The following is a 19,006-nucleotide window of genomic DNA, read 5'->3' on the forward strand; positions in this document are numbered from 1 at the left end:
TGCCTTTTCTGCAGGGCCGGTAGCAGGCTGGTACAGAACAGATACTCTTTTAGACACTTGGGAGAGCTATGCAAAGAACCCGAAAATTTGAAATAAATAGCTAATTTGTTTTGTTTTGTTTTGTTTTTCTTCAATAGAGTGGTAATTCCTGAAACGGCTTCCCCTGGATTTGAAATGATCAAACTGAAGAATTTTTGCGAAGATGAAGATGCTGAATCACCACACAATTTGTTTAACTTCACTGAACTATCTGGAGTTGGAAGTAATAAATTTACCCAGGATCCTCCTCACTCTGGAATAATTAAGGTCTGCCAGTTAATTGTTTGATATTATTTAAATTTGGAGAAGGGAGTGCCTATTCAAATATAATCAACAGGAGGAAGTGCAGTGAGGGAAATGTTTCCCGTTAAAAGTAGCTTTAAAAGAGGTCAAGATTTTATGTGGGGACATACCGGTAAGTGTCTTATCTGTATCGACAAAAGCGTTATCAAAAAATATCCTGCAAATCAGAACTTTAAGCCTCGGGCATTTGTTGTATTAAGAAGCAAAATGAACCCATTTATTTAGAATGAAGCCAAAACTTATTTCATTCTGTATTAATCTAATATAAATTCTTTGAGATGCTGGCACATTTCAGGACCACTGTAGAGTTCCTGGTGGCGCGGTGGCTCAGTGGTTAAGATGCTGGGTTTGTCAGCTGGAAAGCCAGTAGCCCAAGTTTGAGACCCGAGCGTCACGCGGCGGGGGTAAGCTCCTGTCCTCACCTAGGTTGCTCCGTCCAACCTAGCAGTTCGAAATCATGCAAACGTGAATAGATAAATAGGTACCACTTCAGCGGAAAGGTAACAGCGCTCCACGACGTCATGCTGGGCATATGAACGCGGGAATGTCTTCTGACAGCGCTGGCCCAATGACCTTGAAATGGACATTAGAACGGGCCCCTAGAGTCAGCAACGACTAGCGGAGTAAAATCCGCGGCAACTCCTTTACCTTTATAGAACTGCTACAGTCCCACTTTTCTAAGGAAGAAGCAAAAATACTTGTACAATTTTTTACAATGCTGCTTCTTTTCTTTTCTTTCTTTAAAAAAGAAAGTCTACAACTTATGACTATTCATTTAGCGACCATTAGCAAACTGTTTGGGTTTACGTTCAAATTTTTTTTAAAAAGAGGCTTACCACCAGTCCTTTGCACTTGGGATGGTTGCAGAGTCCCTGCGGTTACGTGATCCCGATTCAGACCGGATGTAAGCAGTGATGGAATTCAGCTGGTTTGCACCAGTTCGGCAGAACTGGTAGTTAAATTTTATTTTATTTTTTATTTTAATTCCATTTATATCCCGCCCTTCTCCGAAGACTCAGGGCGGCTTACAAGCTTAGCAGTAGCCTTCATTCTATGTATATGCCTGCTTATTAGGGCTTTCACACAACCCCCAAGCGGCATTATTACAAAGTCAGCTTAATTGCCCCCAACAATCTGGGTCCTCATTTTACCTACCTCGGAAGGATGGAAGGCTGAGTCAACCTTGAGCCTGGTGGGACTCGAAGTTGCACGAATTGCAGGCAGCTGGTGTTACTCAAGGAGGCATTAGCCCACTGCTGAATGCACACCGCTTCCGGAAGTCCGTTCTAGGCCTGGGAGGCCCAGGCTTGCATCCACGCAGAGAACCGATTGTTCAGGGATTTAAATTCCACCATTGGTTGTAAGTCACTGTTTTCAATGCCATTGTAACTTCAAATGTTAGCTAAATGAAAGGTTGTAAGTCAAGGACTACCTGTATATCCCCACCGTCCTTAAGGCGACAACTCCTGAGCTGCTGCGGAGTGATTCAGAAGTAATTGAAAAATGTGATAACAAATCGCAGTAAGGAAAAATAACATGGCAATTCAACACAGTCCTCAGTTGACAGCAGCTCATTTAGTGACTGTTCAAAGCTACAACAGCACTGAACAAAGTAGCTTATGGCCTTTTTTCGCATTTGCGACCTTTGCAGCATCTCCATGGTCACGTGATCAAAATTCAGATGCTTGGCAACTGACTCGCATTTATGACAGTTGCAGCGTCCCTGGGTCACGTGATCCCCTTTTGCCAAACAAGGTCAATGGGGAAGCCAGATTCACTTAACAACCGGGTGAGTAATTTAACTACTGCAATGATTCACTTAACGACTGAGGCAAGAAAGGTCATCAAATGGGGCGAAATTTCACTTAACAGCTGTCTCGCTTAGCAATAGAAATTTTGGGCTCGACGGAGGTCATAAATTGAGGACTGTCTGTAAAAATATGTTCCTTTAAGCTTATAGGAAATGTAGACTTGGAAAACATAACGGATGGAAGTGTGCAGAGACAATATATTCTGAATATTGTCATTCAGGATATTTCTGAGCCTTACTTTCCTGGTTAGTATTAACTTTCCTTTTTGCCCCCTTTCCCCCAACTGTTTTTCTGGGGGGGGGAAAAATTCTTTAAATGGGGCTTATAGTTCTTGTCACCTTTCACGTTTTTTTCTTACTTGCTGTGTTGACAGAACTAATCTACATTTACATCAACATTCAGCCGATAAATGAGTTTGATCCAGTCTTCCATAACTCTTTGTACATTTTTAATGTCTCTGAAATAACACCACGTAAGTTACAAGTTACGATGGCTTTTTTTGGACATTTACAAGGCTATAAAACAGAATTTTCTCACACTGAAGCTAATTCTCTACGCTCTATCTGCTATGCAAATAGTTTTATTGGGGTGAATGTTTCTTTAAGACCAAATAAACCACTGGAATGAAGTGTATGAACACTCTTCAAACTCTAACATATTTATTTCCTCCTCCTCCTCCTCCTCCTTCTTCTTTTTTTAAAAAAAAAAGTTTTAAAACTTTCTGGTTATCAAGGAAACAAACAAAAATCTGTTACTATCATTATGTAAGCAAAGCAGTTTTGTCAAAACAGTAATGTTTCCCAAACAACCTTGGTCAAGAAAACTTAAATTTGCATACAATAAATAAAATTAAATCAGCATGGTCTTTAGGGCGGTGGGGCCAAAAATTCAAGATGGCAGCTAGTCCGTGCAATCAAAACCTTGCCTTTTTATGTGGGGGGGGGGCCTTCAGTCACATGATTGTGCCTGCATCTCGATTATTTTTTTAACCGGTCCCTGCAAACTGTGGCTGATTTCATCCTTGAAATTAGCAGCTAAATTATCCCTCCATACTTCTCAAAACCCTTAAAATGAAAGCAGTGGAAGTTAAGAGTAATTTTGCTAAAGCCAAAGGAAATTATGATTTTTCTGGGTTCTTAGTTGAAAATGTCTTCAATGTATTTTTCCCCCCACGTGGCTTGTTCTGATGCCTGGATAGAAAAAGATAGAATAAATATTGGGATATATTTCACATGGCTTCAAGTGAGTCAAAATCACCCATAACATTCATAAAGATTGTATTTTTCAGTGCTATCTATTGAATGAAAGTGGTTTTCATACGCAGAGGTGAAGGTTGCTGATTTTCATCTGTTTAGTATAGTACAGTACAGAAATTAAATATTAATATTGACCATGCACATATGCACGCTATGAGATTCAGAAGGAGTAACACACAACATAAGGCAACATAGCACCTATCTATTATTCCTTAAAGCAGGGATCTTACTGCAACCTTGGCGACTTTAAGGCCTGTGAACTTCAACTCCCCAAATTCCCCAGCCAGCATGGAATTTTATTTATTTATTTTTTATTTATTTTAATTCCATTTATATCCCGCCCTTCTCCGAAGACTCAGGGTGGCTTACAAGCTTAGCAGTAGCCTTCATTCTATGTATATGCCTGCTTATTAGGGCTTTCACACACACCCCAAGCGGCATTATTACAAAGTCAGCTTATTGCCCCCAACAATCTGGGTCCTCATTTTACCTACCTGGGAAGGATGGAAGGCTGAGTCAACCTTGAGCCTGGTGGGATGCGAACCTGCACTAATTGCAGGCAGCTGGTGTTACTTAAGGAGGCATTAGCCCGCTGCTCCACCAATTTTAAGACGTGTGGAATTGAAGTCCACACGTCTTAAAATTGTCCAGGTTGGAGACCTCTGTCTTAGGGCATCCCAATTTTTTTTTTGAAACCCCTAAATGAAAGAAAGAAAAGGAAGGAAGGAAGGAAGGAAGGAAGGAAGGAAGGAAGGAAGGAAGGAAGGAAGGAAGGAAGGAAGGAAGGAAGAAAGGAAGGAAGAAAGAAAGAAAGAAAGAAATATCAACTTTAACAATTTTTTTAAAATTTCTTCTATCAGGCTTCCCTAAGAGGCTAAAAAAAAACCTTGGGGTACTTTAATGAATAACACAAAACTGCTGTATTTGCACACAGTCTGAGTGCAGAGTATCTGTGGAGGATGTCAAAGAAATAAAAAATCAAGATGGTGGCCATAGAGTCAGTTTGTGAGATGGATGGCCATGTATCTATCTATCTATCTATCTATCTATCTATCTATCTATCTATCTATCTATCTATCTATCTATCTATCTATCTATCTATCTATGTGATGGAAGCCACATCCCCTTTTTATTTACTTTACAGCAGGGGTGTCCAACCCTGACAATTTGGACTTCAGTTCCCAGAGTCCCCCCTAGCTAGCTGGGGAATTCTGGGAGTTGAAGTCCACAAGTCTTAAAGTTGCCAAGGTTGGACACCTCTGCTGTAACGTAAATAAAAATGGGACGTGGCTTCAGTCACATGGATGGATACTCCTGCTTTAAAAACAGGCGGGGATTCTGGCCACGCAGTAGCTACCATTTTTGACTTTTTTTGACCCCTAGTCTGAAGCCCGGTTTCAGAATCAATTCTGAGGCCTGCACAATCTCTAAACACACCACACACACACACACACACACACACACACACACACACACAAAACTACCTATGTGTCACTTTAATGTGTTGCTATTTCATTTTAGCAAATTCCGCTATAGGAGCAATGCTAGCCACTGACAAGGATTTGCCTCCTACTGAGATTTCTTACTCCATTTTGTCTGGGGAGAGTGGCGGGGGTGTCACAGACTTATTCATCATCGATCCGCAGTTGGGCATTTTGAAGAACACAAAGAAATTAGACTACGAAGCAGAACGAGTGCACACTCTCAAAGTGAAAGCTTCTGACAACAATGGCAGGAATGGAACTTCCTCAGTGAGTAAACTACTAGCAAGTTTAAAACAGAGCTTATGATTCCTTGCACTTTCCTTTTCTTGCCTTTTTGTGGTAAATGCAGCAGGACTTGCCTGAGGTGGCATTTGTGGAAGCAAAATGTCCGTGACCTTGTCTGAACTGGAGCGACAGGAGAACAGCAGGCAGAGCTGCTTATGGAGTTAAGCGAGTCATCAGCCTAGAGTCATTACGTAGCCACAAACGATCAGAACCATTCATTAAGTTGTGGTTAAAAAGATTTCTTGCTCCAGCCTATACAGAAGAATCTAGTCAATTAAAGTTCAGTTCTAAATTGGCGCCAGATAAGGGTCAACAGGATTCAAACGGGGTTGGATTCAGACCGTTTGTGACAACATAACAGCTCTAGGCTGATGACTCATTTAACTCCACCTCCCAGCTCTGCCTCCCAGCTTCTCCTACAATTAATTTGTGTTAGTTTATATGTTCTTTTATGTTTCAATAGCAAACATTTATTTTTTTTAAAAAGAGAATATATTACTATAATATATAATACTATGTCCTATGGAAAGCTGGATGGAAGCTGGATGGAAGTGGATTTGATCTGCTTGATACAAGACGTGTTGCTTGAGAGGAAGGATAAGGTATCGCTTCTTCCTGATCTGCTTTCTCAAGCTGATAAATTGCAAAATGTTTTACTCCAAGTTGTCGGTCCTCTAAGAATTTGCCGGAACTTCTCGTTTCTTAGTATCTGCTGCCCAGACCAAGTGATCTATTACATTTACTACAAGAGCCAGCTCTGAACCTATAGACTTGAAAAATTTCTTCTAGACTACGGGTAGGCAACCTTGGCTCTTTCATGACTCATGACCCATAGCTGACTTAGGAATTCTGGGAGTTGAAGTCCATGAGTCATAAAAGAGCCGAGGTTGCCTACCACTGTTCTAGACTCTTCAGATAGCACTTAAACTTATGTAGTGCCCCATAGCGCTTTACAGCGCTGTCTAAATGGCTTACAACGTCAGCCTATTGCTCCCAACCATCTGCATCCTCGTTTTACCGACAGAAGAATGGAAGCCTGAGTCAACCTGGTGCCGGTCAGGATTGAACTCCCTCCAGTGGGCAGAGTTAGCCTGCAATGCTGCATTCTAACCACCGTACCATTACCATTACCAAGAGCCTTGGTGGAGCAGTGGGCTGATGCCTCCTTAAGTAACACCAGCTGCCTGCAATTAGTGCAGGTTCGCATCCCACCAGGCTCAAGGTTGACTCAGCCTTCCATCCTTCCGAGGTAGGTAAAATGAGGACCCAGATTGTTGGGGGCAATAAGCTGACTTTGTAATAATGCCGCTTGGGGTGTGTGTGAAAGCCCTAACAAGCAGGCATATACATAGAATGAAGGCTACTGCTAAGCTTGTAAGCTGCCCTGAGTCTTCGGAGAAGGGCGGGATATAAATGTAATACGGTTCCTTCAAATATTTCTTTAAACATTTCTTTAGGTGATCATAAACGTTCTTGAGGCAAATGATGAGCCACCAATATGCACACCTGACGGACAGTTGCTGGAAGTGCCAGTGGATCTAAGCTTGGGCATTATTAATAGTTTCAGTATCACTTGCGTGGATCGGGATTCAAGTCCAACCTCATTCCGATATACTATCACATCAGGTACTTTGTACTTCAGTTTTCAATATCTGATGTCATTTGTTTTCTGTTAGAATATATAAGACATGTCATGTGGGTTTTAGAATTGGTGGCTACTTTGGGGCCCAGTGGTACTGTGTTTCCCTGAAAATAAGACCCACCCTGAAAATAAGCCCTAGCCTGATTTTTGGGGGTGGGCCTAATATAAGCCCTACCACAAAAATAAGCCTGGAGGGTGGCACAAGCAGCTTGACCAGCGGCTGACAGTGTTTAGCACTAGCTGCAGCCCGCGGGCCCCTTGGAGCAGTACAAGTAAGTCCAGCACGGAGGCAAAGCCTAGAACAGCCCACCGGAAGTGCGTGGATGCCACTTCTGGAAGTCTATTCTAGGCCTCGGAGGCCCAGGCCTACATCCAATAAGAGAACTGACTGTTCAGGTATTTGAATCTTCCCTCGTGCCACCGTTGCCTCAAGTGTTGTGCGGGAGGTGGCAGCGCCGCTAGTATCGCAGGGGCGGTGGTGTTGCCATGAACGTTGTGCATGGGGCGGCAGCACCGTGAGCGGCAGGTGGGCGGCTGTGTGCCACACGCAGGTGGCGGCATTGCCACGAACCTTGTGCAGGCAGCAGCACCGCCGCAAGCATCAGGTGGGCCATGGGGCGGCGACATGAAACTTGTGCCAGGGGCAGCATTGCCGCAGGCGCTGGTGGTAGCAATGCCATGAGCCTGGCAGAGGTGGTTCAACAAGCCTCACACAGGCACCACATTCACGTGTAAGGTGCCTGCCCCTCTGTCTCCTACTGGGCCGCCAATCCAAAAAGGTTGGAGACCCCTTGAAAACCTCCAGTGTTGGAGCACCCACAACTTCTGGAGGCAGGTCGTTCCACTGATTAATTGTTCTCACTGTCAGGAAATTCCTCCTTAGTTCTAGGTTGCTTCTCTCCTTGATGAGTTTCCATCCATTTGTTCTTGTCCTGCCCTCAGGTGCTTTGGACAATAGGTTGACTCTTTCTTTTCTGTGACAGACCCTCAAATATTGGAAAACAGCTATTATGTCACTTCAAGTTCTTCTCTTTGCTAGCCTGGACATTCCCAGCTCCCGCAACCGTTCATCATATTCACCATCTCCCAGTGAATTAAACTACCAGCTGTCTTCATTTCTCTCTACACATTTTTTTCTCCTTTTGCTCTGCTTTTAGGTAATGTGAATAACCATTTTGACTTCTCACCAAAGGCTGGTTCCAATATCTCGAGGTTAGTCCTGATCAACCCGTTTGATTATATGTCGGGAATGGACACAGTTTGGGAATATCGGCTGTTGGTTACAATAACAGATGATAATCTGTTAACAAGTTCTGAAAGAACCTCAGTCCGTGTTCAAAACAGCAACGTCAAATTGACCATCCGAGTTATTCCAGAGCCAACCACTGTGATCCCTACGACGGTAAGTTTGGGTTTTTATAAATAAAATACGATTTGGGATGAAAATAATATGCTGACGGTAGGACTTACTTATTGATTTATTTACAGTACTGTCGTAATTATAGACGGTTAGCCCTTGACTTAATACTGCCATTAAGGCCCAAAATTTTTGCTGCTAAGACAGACAGTTGTTAAGTGAATTTTACCCCATTTCACCAATATGAATCATTGCAGTTGTTAAGGTAGTAACACAGTTGTTAAGTGAATCTGGCTTCCCCATTGATTTCACCTCTCAGAAGGTCGCAAAAGGGGGTCACGTGACCCCGGGACGCTGCGACCGTCATCAATATGAGTCAGTTGCCAAGCATCTTAATTTTGATCACGTGACCGTGAGGATGGGGCAATCATCGGGTGAAAAATGGCCGCCAGTCACTTTTTTCAGTGTCGTGACTTTGACCGATCACTAAATGAACTGTTATAAGTCAAGGACTATCTGTACTAGACTTTTGTTTCCTCTGTGTTTTTTTATTATCTTTTTTTTCAGTGGCAGGTAGATGTTGATTATCTCTATGTATCTGTTGATGGCTGATTGGTCTGAGTGTCAGGCTTCCGGGAATTCTCTAGCAGCCTTTTTTGGGGGGGGATTTTGCTTTGTCTAGGAGAGGGGTAGGCAACCTCGGCTCTTTTATGACTCATGGACTTCAACTCCCAGAATTCCTGAGTCAGCTATGCTGACTCAGGAATTCTGGGAGTTGAAGTCCATGAGTCATAAAAGAGCCGAGGTTGCCTACCCCTGGTCTAGGATGCTCACAAGTTCCCCATTGAAACTACGTCCGTGTTTTGTGAAATTAAGGAATTTTCATCACGTCTTCTCCATGCTAGTTGGTGTTCACGGTTGCAGTCTGCTAGTCTTCTGCCTGTTTCTCCTACGCAATGACTGTTAACGGTCCTTGCACTGTATGTTGTAAATGACTGCTGTTTTTTCTTCTGTGGCTGTTATTCCTTATTCCCCCCCCTTTTTTTTTCTTCCTTGCAAGCCTGGTGTTACCATTGTGACCAGCAAAGAAAACGCCTATGCTGTGTCAGCTTGGTATGTGCCATTCTTCATACTCCTTGGCAGTTTATTGCTGCTTGGATTGCTTGGATACCTAACCGTTTTGCTGGCAAAATACCTCCGTTCCTGTTGCCCACCAAGACCCAAAGCGGACACAAAGCCACTGTAAGTAGCATTAGCCATAGCACTTAGACTTATATACCGCTTCATAGTGCTTTACAGCAGAGGTCCCCAACTGTAGGCACGTGCACACACGTGTGCACTTCCCCCCCCACACACACTTGCTCCAGTGCCACCCTGAGCATCCCACCGGCGCTAGCCTCGCCCTGCCCCAGAGCATCCCGCCAGCACTAGCGCCACCCCATTCGCAGCACTTGTGCCCGCGCAATCCCATTTGCACGTGTGCCCGCACTCGCGTGCGGCCATTTGCATGTGTGGATGCGCTCATACATAGCCCATTTGTGCATGCACGCGCGGGGGTTATTTTTGTGCGTGTGTGCAGGCAGCCCATTTGCGCACGCACACGTAGCGGTGCTTGCCTCCCTCTCCGGGACGCCAAAACGAAAAGATTGGAGACCTCCGCTCCACAGCCTCTCTAAGGTTTAAACTTGACAAAGCAGTTTACACAGTCAGTGTCTTGCCCCCAACAATCTGGGCCCTCATGAAGTGACTTAAAGACAAAAAATCCAAATAATAATAGAGTTATTAATAAAAATGTCTGCCCTGTGCATACATCTCCTTTTGTTCTGCCATACTCACATAAAGAATCCGCTTAATGAGATTGGAGCGGTCTTCCAAAATTTAAAGTTGTTGCTATCAATACTTTTCAGTTCAGCTTTGTTTACTGTATTGCTTAATGAACATTATTGTAATTTTTTCTTTTAATTTATGACAGGTTGGACATGCCAGGTATGTTCTTTCTTGTCTGTTTTCCTTGTGATTAAAACCCTGACACATTGAGACACAAGGTTTTCAAACGACATGTGATTTTAGTTGCCATGTGAGCTAGGATCATAGAGTTTAAGATCAAATAGAAGAGAATACAAAGAGTCCTCGACTTACGACTGTAACGGAGCATCCTTAAGCCATGATGGTTGTAAAGCAGGTCATCTGTGTGACCGATCAAATTTTATGACCTTGTTTTGCAGCAGTCATTAAGTGAACTCATTGTTTGCTCTGGGGCCTTTTTTTGCTGAAAACCGGAAGTAAACCCTGATTTTGGGCAAAAATGTCGGAAATCGTGGTCATATGGACACTGCAAAGGGCTGTAAATGTGGGCTGGTCACCAAGTAAGATTCAGTTTGGTCTAGTGCAGGGGTAGGCAACCTTGGCTCTTTTATGACCTGTGGACTTCAACTCCCAGAATTCCTGAGCCAGCATGGCTCAACTTGGAAACCTCTCCCTTTCCCAGGAGTAGGCAACCTTGGCTCTTTTATGACTCGTGGACTTCAATTCCCAGAATTCCTGAGCCAGCCATGCTGAGAGAAAAGGGAGAGGTTTCTAAGCTGAGCCATGCTGGCTCAGGAATTCTGGGAGTTGAAGTCCAGGAGTCACAAAAGAGCCAAGGTTGCCTACCCCTATGGTTAAGGAACCAGGCTAGAAAGCAGGAGACTGTGAGTTCAAGTACTTTTAGCCATGAAAGCTGGTTAGGTGACTTTGAGCCAATCACCAGGAGACAGAGAATTCTAGTCCCACTTTAGCCATGAAAGCTGACTAGGTGACTTTGAGTCAATCACCAGGAGACGGAGAGTTCTATTCCCGCCTTAGCCATCAAAGCCAGCTGGGTGACTTTGGGCCAATCATCAGGAGACTGTGAGTTCTAGTCCTGACTTAGCTATGAAAGCCGGCTAGGTGACTTTGGGCCAATCACCAGAAGATGGAGAGTTCTAGTCCCGCCTTAGCCATCAACGCCAGCTGGGTGACTTTAGCCAGTCACTCTCTCTCAGCCAAACTACTCCACAGGATTGTTGTTATGGGGAAAATAGGAAGAGGGAGGAGTATTAGGTATGATGATAGCTATTTATAAAAATAATAAAAGCATGATACAAACAAACAGGTGCACAAAATTGATCAAGTGACTGGTGTAGGGTCATAAGAACTTCAGAACCAGTTTCCAGCTACTTTTTCGGAGGTCTTTCATAGCTATGGATAGTTGTAGTTGCTAAGTGACAGGTTGTCAACCGAGGACTGCCTTATATGTAGAATATATGGCTTGAAAGGTGAAGTCCTTGTTGCTCTCTGAACTTGGCTGATTGTTTGCCGATATTTTGTTACCTGACTATATAACATCTTCCACTTTTGGCTTTATGTAGTAGGTATGTACTATTTAGTCCAGGTTGGCATCCTGTAGTAAAGAATGTAATTTGATTTGATGCTTTCAAACTCTCGTTCATTTCATAAAGCTGAAGGTTAGATAAAGCGGTGCATTTTTTTTAATCTACAGAAAAGAAGAAAGCAAAGAAAGAAGTGATATGGGTAAGCGTGCTTTAAACCTGAAACAGATTTTTTTTAAAAAAAAATACAGAATCTTTGCCTACGTAGGATTAGCATATTATGATGCCAGCATTTATTCTGGCTCATATTGAAACCTGGAAAGAACCATGGTAATTATTGTACGTCTTCCAGGTCATTTATTTTTATATATATAAAAAATTATATCCTCTCCCTGACAATGAAAAACAGCACAAAAATCAAAGTAGAGATGCATTTCCTTTTTGTCTTTCTAGAGATCCCGTTTAAAAGTTCACATCCTTAGTCCAATTTACAAGATTTCCTAGTATTTCCTAGTATTAGAAGTCACCCAGGCCTAAACAAGAAGTCACTTCCTAGTTGCCCCATTCCGAGATTTTAACCTTCTTTTGTTGTCTTCTGTGTATATGAAAGAATAAATATTGAACATAAATTAAATATGAAAGCAAAGAGCTTAATGTATTCTCCAAAAGAATGTTCCCTCAAATTTTCTAATTTTCTGCCTTCGAGTAAGCAACTATATGCTAACTAAGTTTTAATACAATCAGCAGATTGTAGAATTCTCCTTGATTCCCTATTGGACAGCTTCCCCCCTCCCCCTCATTTCTTTAATTAACGGTACTAAATTTAGCCTTTTGTTTGCCTTTTTTTTAGGAAATGACCAACTTAAATCCTGTCTTTGATGGGGAAGCAGTAGACCCAGGTATTACAATTCCTACAGGAGGGCAAGAGGAGCCAAATGGTTGTGAAATGAAAATGTTTTAAGTCTTACTAGAGCAGGGGTGTCAAACTCAAGTTCATTGAGGGCGGCATCAGCATTGCGGTTGCCCTCAGGGGGCCAGGTGGGTATGGCCAGGGTGGGCGTGGCCTACTGGGTGGGCGTGGCTAGAGTGCGTATGGCCTACTGGGTGGGCGTGGCCAGCTCTACATCGTTCGCATCAAGGGTGCCTATGGGGGCCTGGGCAGGAGTGGGACAGATCTGAGGGTCTCTGGCAGGAGGAGGGTCTCTGGGCCAGGGCCAAGGCAGTGGGGGCCGTTCCCTCACTGTTTCTAGGATGGCTTCGCGGGCCACATGAAACCACTTCACGGGCCGGATCTGGCCCCCGGGCCTTGTGTTTGACATGTCTGTACTAGAGCGAGACCTTTATGCCTCCAAGGCAAAGATCAAAGCTACACTTTCCTTCAAGAGAAAAATCAAATTATCAATCAATTGCTGAAGAAATCATTCATATTGGCTATAATCCAGTAGGAGGTTTGCCTGTGGATTTCAGAGTTTTCGTCTTGCAAAGGCTGATTAATAATAATAATAATAATAATAATAATAATAATAATAATAATAATAATAATAATAATAATAATAGTTGGAAGGGACCTTGGAGGTCTTCTAGTCCAACCCCCTGCTCAGGCAGGAAACTCTATATCTGGGGTGTCAAACTGCCGGCCTGCGAGCCAGACACATCATCCAGAAGTTGCGCCACCCCATTGCCGGCAATGGCAAAACCGTCCCGATACATTGCGCAACGTCACGTGATGTTGAGTTTGACATGTCTGCTATACCATTTCAGACAAATGGTTGTTTCTTCTTGTTTATAATTCATCCAGGAATCTTTGGTGCACTTCAAGCACCTTAAATAATCATTGTGGCTACATAGAGATTGTTCTAGTGATTAAGGCGCTGGGTTAGAAACCAGGAGATGGTAAGTTCTAGTTCCGCCTTAGGCATGAAAGTTGGTTGAGTTTGGGACAATCACTGGGAGATGGTGAGTACTAGTCCTGCCTTAGGCATGAAAACCAGCCGGGTGACTTCCGGCCAATCACCGGGAGATGGTGAGTTCTAGTCCCGCCTTAGGCATGAAAACCAGCCGGGTGACTTCCGGCCAATCACCGGGAGATGGTGAGTTCTAGTCCCGACTTAGGCATGAAAACCAACTGGGTGACTTTCAGCCAGTTATTCTCTTTCTGCCCAGCCCATATCACAGGGAACGTTGTGGGGAAAAGAGGGGGAGGAAGCGATATTACGTATGTCTACCACTTTGAGTTATTTCTGATAAAGAAATAAAAGTGGGGTTAAATATCTAATAGATTAAATAAAGAATGCTGGCCTCTGATTCTCAAGCTTCACCGTTAAAGAGGGTTTTTTTTTGTTTTTTCCTACACTTGTAAGACTGTCCTTACGGGAGGAGGAGGAGGAGAAGGAGCCACAGACTAGGCCAGGGGTAGGCAAACTCGGCTCTTTTATGACTCATGGACTTCAACTCCCAGAATTCCTGCTCAGGAATTCTGGGAGTTGAAGTCCATGAGTCATAAAAGAGCCAAGGTTGCCTACCCCTGGACTAGGCGATAATTAGATAAGAGGCTGCTTTGCCTGCAGAAGGAATGGCTGTGGCAAACAACTCAGAGAAGGAGAGGGGTGTTTTCAAACCTGCTAGTGTATATTACTATAAACTTACAATTGTGTTAACAGTACCTGAAGAGGCTGACCTCAGTCTTATAAGTCTGAAATTACATGTCTCCTTACTATACTACGCGTGCCTGGCTGAGGAATTCTGGGAGTTGAAGTCCACAAGTCATAAAAGCTCCACGTTTAAAGACCCCTGCTCTAAATGGTCAACTTTATTGATGGAGATAATCCAGGTCATGGGTTGTCCCAAAGGTGCTTTCCCAAAAGGCAACTGGATTCTTTTGTGTGTTTTTTTCCCCCCTTGAAAACGTTTCGCTCCCATTCAAGAAGCTTCTTCAGTTCTGCTGAAAACTGAATTTCCCAAACTTCTGGAACTTCCGGAAGCAAAGAAGCTTCTTGGATGAGAAGCGAAATGTTTTCAAGGGGGGGAAAAAAACCCCAAGAGAGTCCAGTTGCCTTTTGGAAAAACAACCTTTGAGTCAATTTCATTGTTGCAAGAAAAACTGTTGATTGTACCCCGGTCTTGTAAGGTCAAGGAGAAGAAACACAGAGAAGTTGTTTTTCTGCGACCCCTGTTCTCTAGACAAGCTTTCCCGAGGAGATCAAAGTTGACTCAGCCTTCCATCCTTCCGAGGTCGGTAAAATGAGGACCCAGATTGTTGGGGGCAAGACTCTCTAAACGGCTTAAAAGAGGGCTGTAAAACACCGTGAAGCGGTATATAAGTCTTAAGTGTGATTGCTATTGCTCTCTCCTTGGTATCCCATTTCAGAAGGTGGCTTAAAATGGAGGTTTAGGTTGTTTGTTTGTTGACTTGGCTTTGAGTTTGGTCGGGATGCTCTTACTACGGCTGAATATATTACTTCTATTGCCGTGGGCATTTTGTGTTGTGTATTTGGTTGTTAAGCTGCTAGGAATCCTGTCAGATTGTAGTGCAGGGGTGTCAAACTCAATTTCATTGAGGGCCGCATCAGCATTGCGGTTGCCCTCAGGGGGCCGGGTGAGTATGGCCAGGGTGGGCGTGGCCTGCTGGGTGGGCGTGACTAGAGTGCATACGGCCTACTGGGTGGGCGTGGCCAGCTCTACATCGTTCGCATCAAGGGTGCCTATGGGGGCCCAGGCCGGAGTGGGACAGATCTGAGGGTCTCTGGCAGAAGAAGGGTCTCTGGGCCAGGGCCAAGGCAGCGGGGGCCGTTCCCTCACTGTTTCCAGGATGGCTTCACGGGCCACATGGAACCACTTTGCGGGCCGGATCCGGCCCCCGGGCCTTGTGTTTGACATGTCTGTTATAGTGGATGACAAGTCAAACAAACCAGCCTTAGTAATCGCCATCCCTTCCAACTCTGAAAAATGAATGCTTCAATTAATCTTTTCTCCCACAGTCACCGGCAAAGTGTATGAATACAACTCAAAATCTGGGGCACGAAGATGGAAAGGCACCAGTGCGCTTTCCAAGACCAAAGGGAAGGACTCTGTTGTGCAAGTAACAACTCCCCCCAAGAGTGGAGGAGGCAATCTGTCTAAAGCAGAAGCTGCCCCTAGCGGTGGCGGTGAAGGGGATCTGAAACAGAAGCCGAGATCTCCAAAACGTGGTGAAAAGGATCTACCCAAAGCAGAGGCTGGACCTGGTGGTAGTCAAGGAGATCTGAAGCAGAAGAAGCCTCCAAAGAATGATCAGACAGGGGAGACCCTCCGAAGAGAAGATGCAACCAGAAGACAAAATCACCTGGAACCAACAGCATTAGACGAAAAGACGGAAAGTCTCCCAAATGGCAACCTGAAATTGCAGAAGGGAAAGGAAGAGCCTCTGAGCACTCAGTCGCCTTCCCCCAGTCCCCCACGCAGGTCTCCAAACCCTTCTCCCAAAATATATCCAAAATACCAAAATCAGTCTTAAAAACAAGGACCGAGTTTCAGATGTCTTTAACCCAGAAAATTAATAGAATAGAATAGAATAGAATAGAATAGAATAGAATAGAATAGAATAGAATAGAATAGAATAGAATAGAATAGAATAGAATAGAATAGAATAGAATAGAAAATATGGAATGGAATGGAATAGAATAGAATAGAATGTAGAATGTAGAATGTAATAGGATAGAGGAATGAAGCATAAAATACAGTAGAATAGAACAGAATAGAATAGAATAGAAAATAGAATAAAATGTAGAATAGAATAGAATAGAATAGAATAGAATAGAATAGAATAGAATAGAATAGAATAGAATAGAATAGAATAGAATAGAATAGAATAGAATAGAATAGAATAATGGAATGAAGAATAGAATAGAATAGAATAGAATAGAATAGAATAGAATAGAATAGAATAGAATAGAATAGAATAGAATAGAATAGAATAGAATAGAATGTAGAATAGAATGTAGAATGGAATAGAATAGAATAGAATAGAATAGCATAGAATAGAATAGAATAGAATAGAATAGAATAGAATAGAATAGAATAGAATAGAATAGAATAGAATAGAATGTAGAATGTAATAGAATAGAATAGAATAGAATAGAATAGAATAGAATAGAATAGAATAGAATAGAATAGAATAGAATAGAGTAGAATAGAACAGAATAGAATAGAATAGAATAGAAAATAGAATAGAATGTAATAGAATAGAATAGAATAGAATAGAATAGAACAGAATAGAATAGAATAGAATAGAATAGAAAATAGAATAGAATGTAATAGAATGTAATAGAATAGAATAGAATAGAATAGAATAGAATAGAATAGAATAGAATAGAATAGAATAGAATAGAATAGAATAGAATAGAATAGAATAGAATAGAATAGAATAGAATAGAATAGAAGGAAGGGACCTTGGAGGTCTTCTAGTCCAGCCCCCTGCTCAAGCAGGAGAACCTATACCATCTCAGACAAGCGACTGTCTAGCCTCTTCTTAAAAACCTCCAGTGATGAAGCACCCACGATTTCTGGTGGCAAGCTGTTCCACTGGTTGATTGTCCTCACTGTCAGGAAGTTTCTCCTTAATTCCAGGTTGCTTCTCTCTTTGATCAGTTTCCAACCATTGCTTCTCGTCCTTCCCTCTGGTGTTTTGGAGAATAGTGTGACCCCCTCTGCCTCGTGGCAGCCCCTCAAATACTGGAAGACTGCTATCCTGTCTCCCCTATTTCTTCTTTTCTTTAGACTAGTCACTAGCCAAACTGTCATCCATGTAATAACTGTCATCCATGTAATTTTAAAGGAACCTAACCTCATTTTTCTTGTTTGCGTTGAAATGTTTATCTCTGTAACAATTTGTTAAAATCTCTGCATGTAGGGCTGACATCTTGAGCCAATTCAACTTGTAATTAAGTAATCAATTGTCAATAATCCTCAATCTTAAGGAGAGAAAACTTCAGTGCTTTGTCTTTAGGCGAAGTTTATTTTGAAGCACACGGTTGTCTTATTTGGGTACTGGTGATATTCAGCTTCATGTGCGCCCCCCATTTGTGTGGATCACTTATCCTGATCTAATGGCTGCACTTCAGGAAGCTGAGGATTGAAATGGGAAGAAAGCATATTAGATAAGGTTATTGCTTGTCCAAAACATCCTGGTTTCCAGGTGAATACAATACACTCTAGCAAAGGGCACTTTTAAAAGTGGTGGAGAAGCTACAATTAATACAAAATACAGCAGTCAATTTGTTACCTTATATTTTAAGAAGGATCTGTTAGGATGTCTGGAAATAATAATAATAATATGATGATGATGATGATGATGATGATGATGATGATGATGATGATATAATAATAATAATAATAATAATAATAATAATAATAATAATAATAATAATAATAATAATAATAATAAGAAGAAGAAGAAGAAGAAGAAGAAGAAGAAGAAGAAGAAGAAGAAGAAGAAGAAGAAGAAGAAGAAGAAGAAGAAGAAGAAGAAGAAGAAGAAGAAGAAGAAGAAGAAGAAGATGGAGGTCATCTAGTCCAACTCCTTGCTCAGGCAGGAAACCCTATGCTATTTCAGACAAATGGCTGTCCAGTCTCTTCTATAAAACTTCCAGTGTTGGATCACCCACGATTTCTGGTGGCAAGTTGTTCCATTGGTTAATTATTCTAACAGTCAGGAAATTTCTCCTTAGTTTTAGGTTGCTTCTCTCCTTGATGAGTTTCCATCCGTTGCTTCTTGTCCTGCCTTCAGGTGCTTTGGAGAATAGCTTGAATCCTTTGGGGCATCCCCTGATCTACTGGAAGACTGCTATCATGTCACCCCTAGTCCTTCTATTCATTAAATTAGACATCCCCAATTCCAGCAACCATTCCTTATATGTTTTAGCCTCCAGTCCCCTGATCATCTTCGTTGGTCTTCTCTGCACTCTTTCTAGAGTCTCAACATATAATATCTCCTCTTTCAATGTGCTGGCTTTGAGGTCCTACTACTGTATCTGACCCCCTTAAAAAGATCGGATAGTTTTTGACCTTGTAAAAACTCTGATCGACAAGCTCAGCGTCCTAACCCACTGAGCCACCGCGTCCCTTTTTCCAGCCTCTTACAAGACCTTTTTAATACAACAGTGACGCCTAGTGGAATGATAAAGCTTCCTCTACAAATGAAATTACCCGTTTTCAAATGTCTAGTAAGGGATGGGGACTAACGTCTAAGTGGACATTTTTAGATTTAAGCATAGCTGGCTGAGGAATTCTGGAAGCTGAAGTCCACAAGTCTTAAAAGTGGTCAAGGTTGCAGACCCCTGCCCTACACAACAGAGCAAGCGACTTTGGGTGTCAAAGACACGAACAGAAACTGTTCTGCCTGTGTTGACTTTGTGAAACACTTAGCGAGACACTGAAAAAGGTGGTAGGAGTGCAATCCTGTTGTTCTGGAAGCCATTTTGGCTTTTCTGATGCCCTCAGCTG

General features: G+C 42.6%; 1 protein-coding gene across 1 annotated transcript in view; it reads left to right on the forward strand.

Annotated features, from left to right (window-relative positions):
* Positions 1–16,019, forward strand: part of CDHR3 (cadherin related family member 3) — a gene marked incomplete at both ends in the record, with an annotated part of 37,996 nt that extends 21,977 nt beyond the window's left edge. The window contains 10 exons of the mRNA XM_081331932.1: positions 138–306; positions 2,296–2,398; positions 2,527–2,625; positions 4,931–5,160; positions 6,636–6,804; positions 7,978–8,222; positions 9,238–9,419; positions 9,574–9,670; positions 12,378–12,426; positions 15,505–16,019. Of these exons, the coding sequence (XP_081188058.1) occupies positions 138–306; positions 2,296–2,398; positions 2,527–2,625; positions 4,931–5,160; positions 6,636–6,804; positions 7,978–8,222; positions 9,238–9,419; positions 9,574–9,670; positions 12,378–12,426; positions 15,505–16,019 (1,858 nt within the window). The remainder of the gene's footprint in view (positions 1–137; positions 307–2,295; positions 2,399–2,526; positions 2,626–4,930; positions 5,161–6,635; positions 6,805–7,977; positions 8,223–9,237; positions 9,420–9,573; positions 9,671–12,377; positions 12,427–15,504) is intronic.
* Positions 16,020–19,006: the final 2,987 nt, after the last annotated feature.

Source organism: Vipera berus (assembly GCF_964194415.1).
Source record: "Vipera berus genome assembly, chromosome: 6".
NCBI lineage: Eukaryota > Metazoa > Chordata > Lepidosauria > Squamata > Viperidae > Vipera > Vipera berus.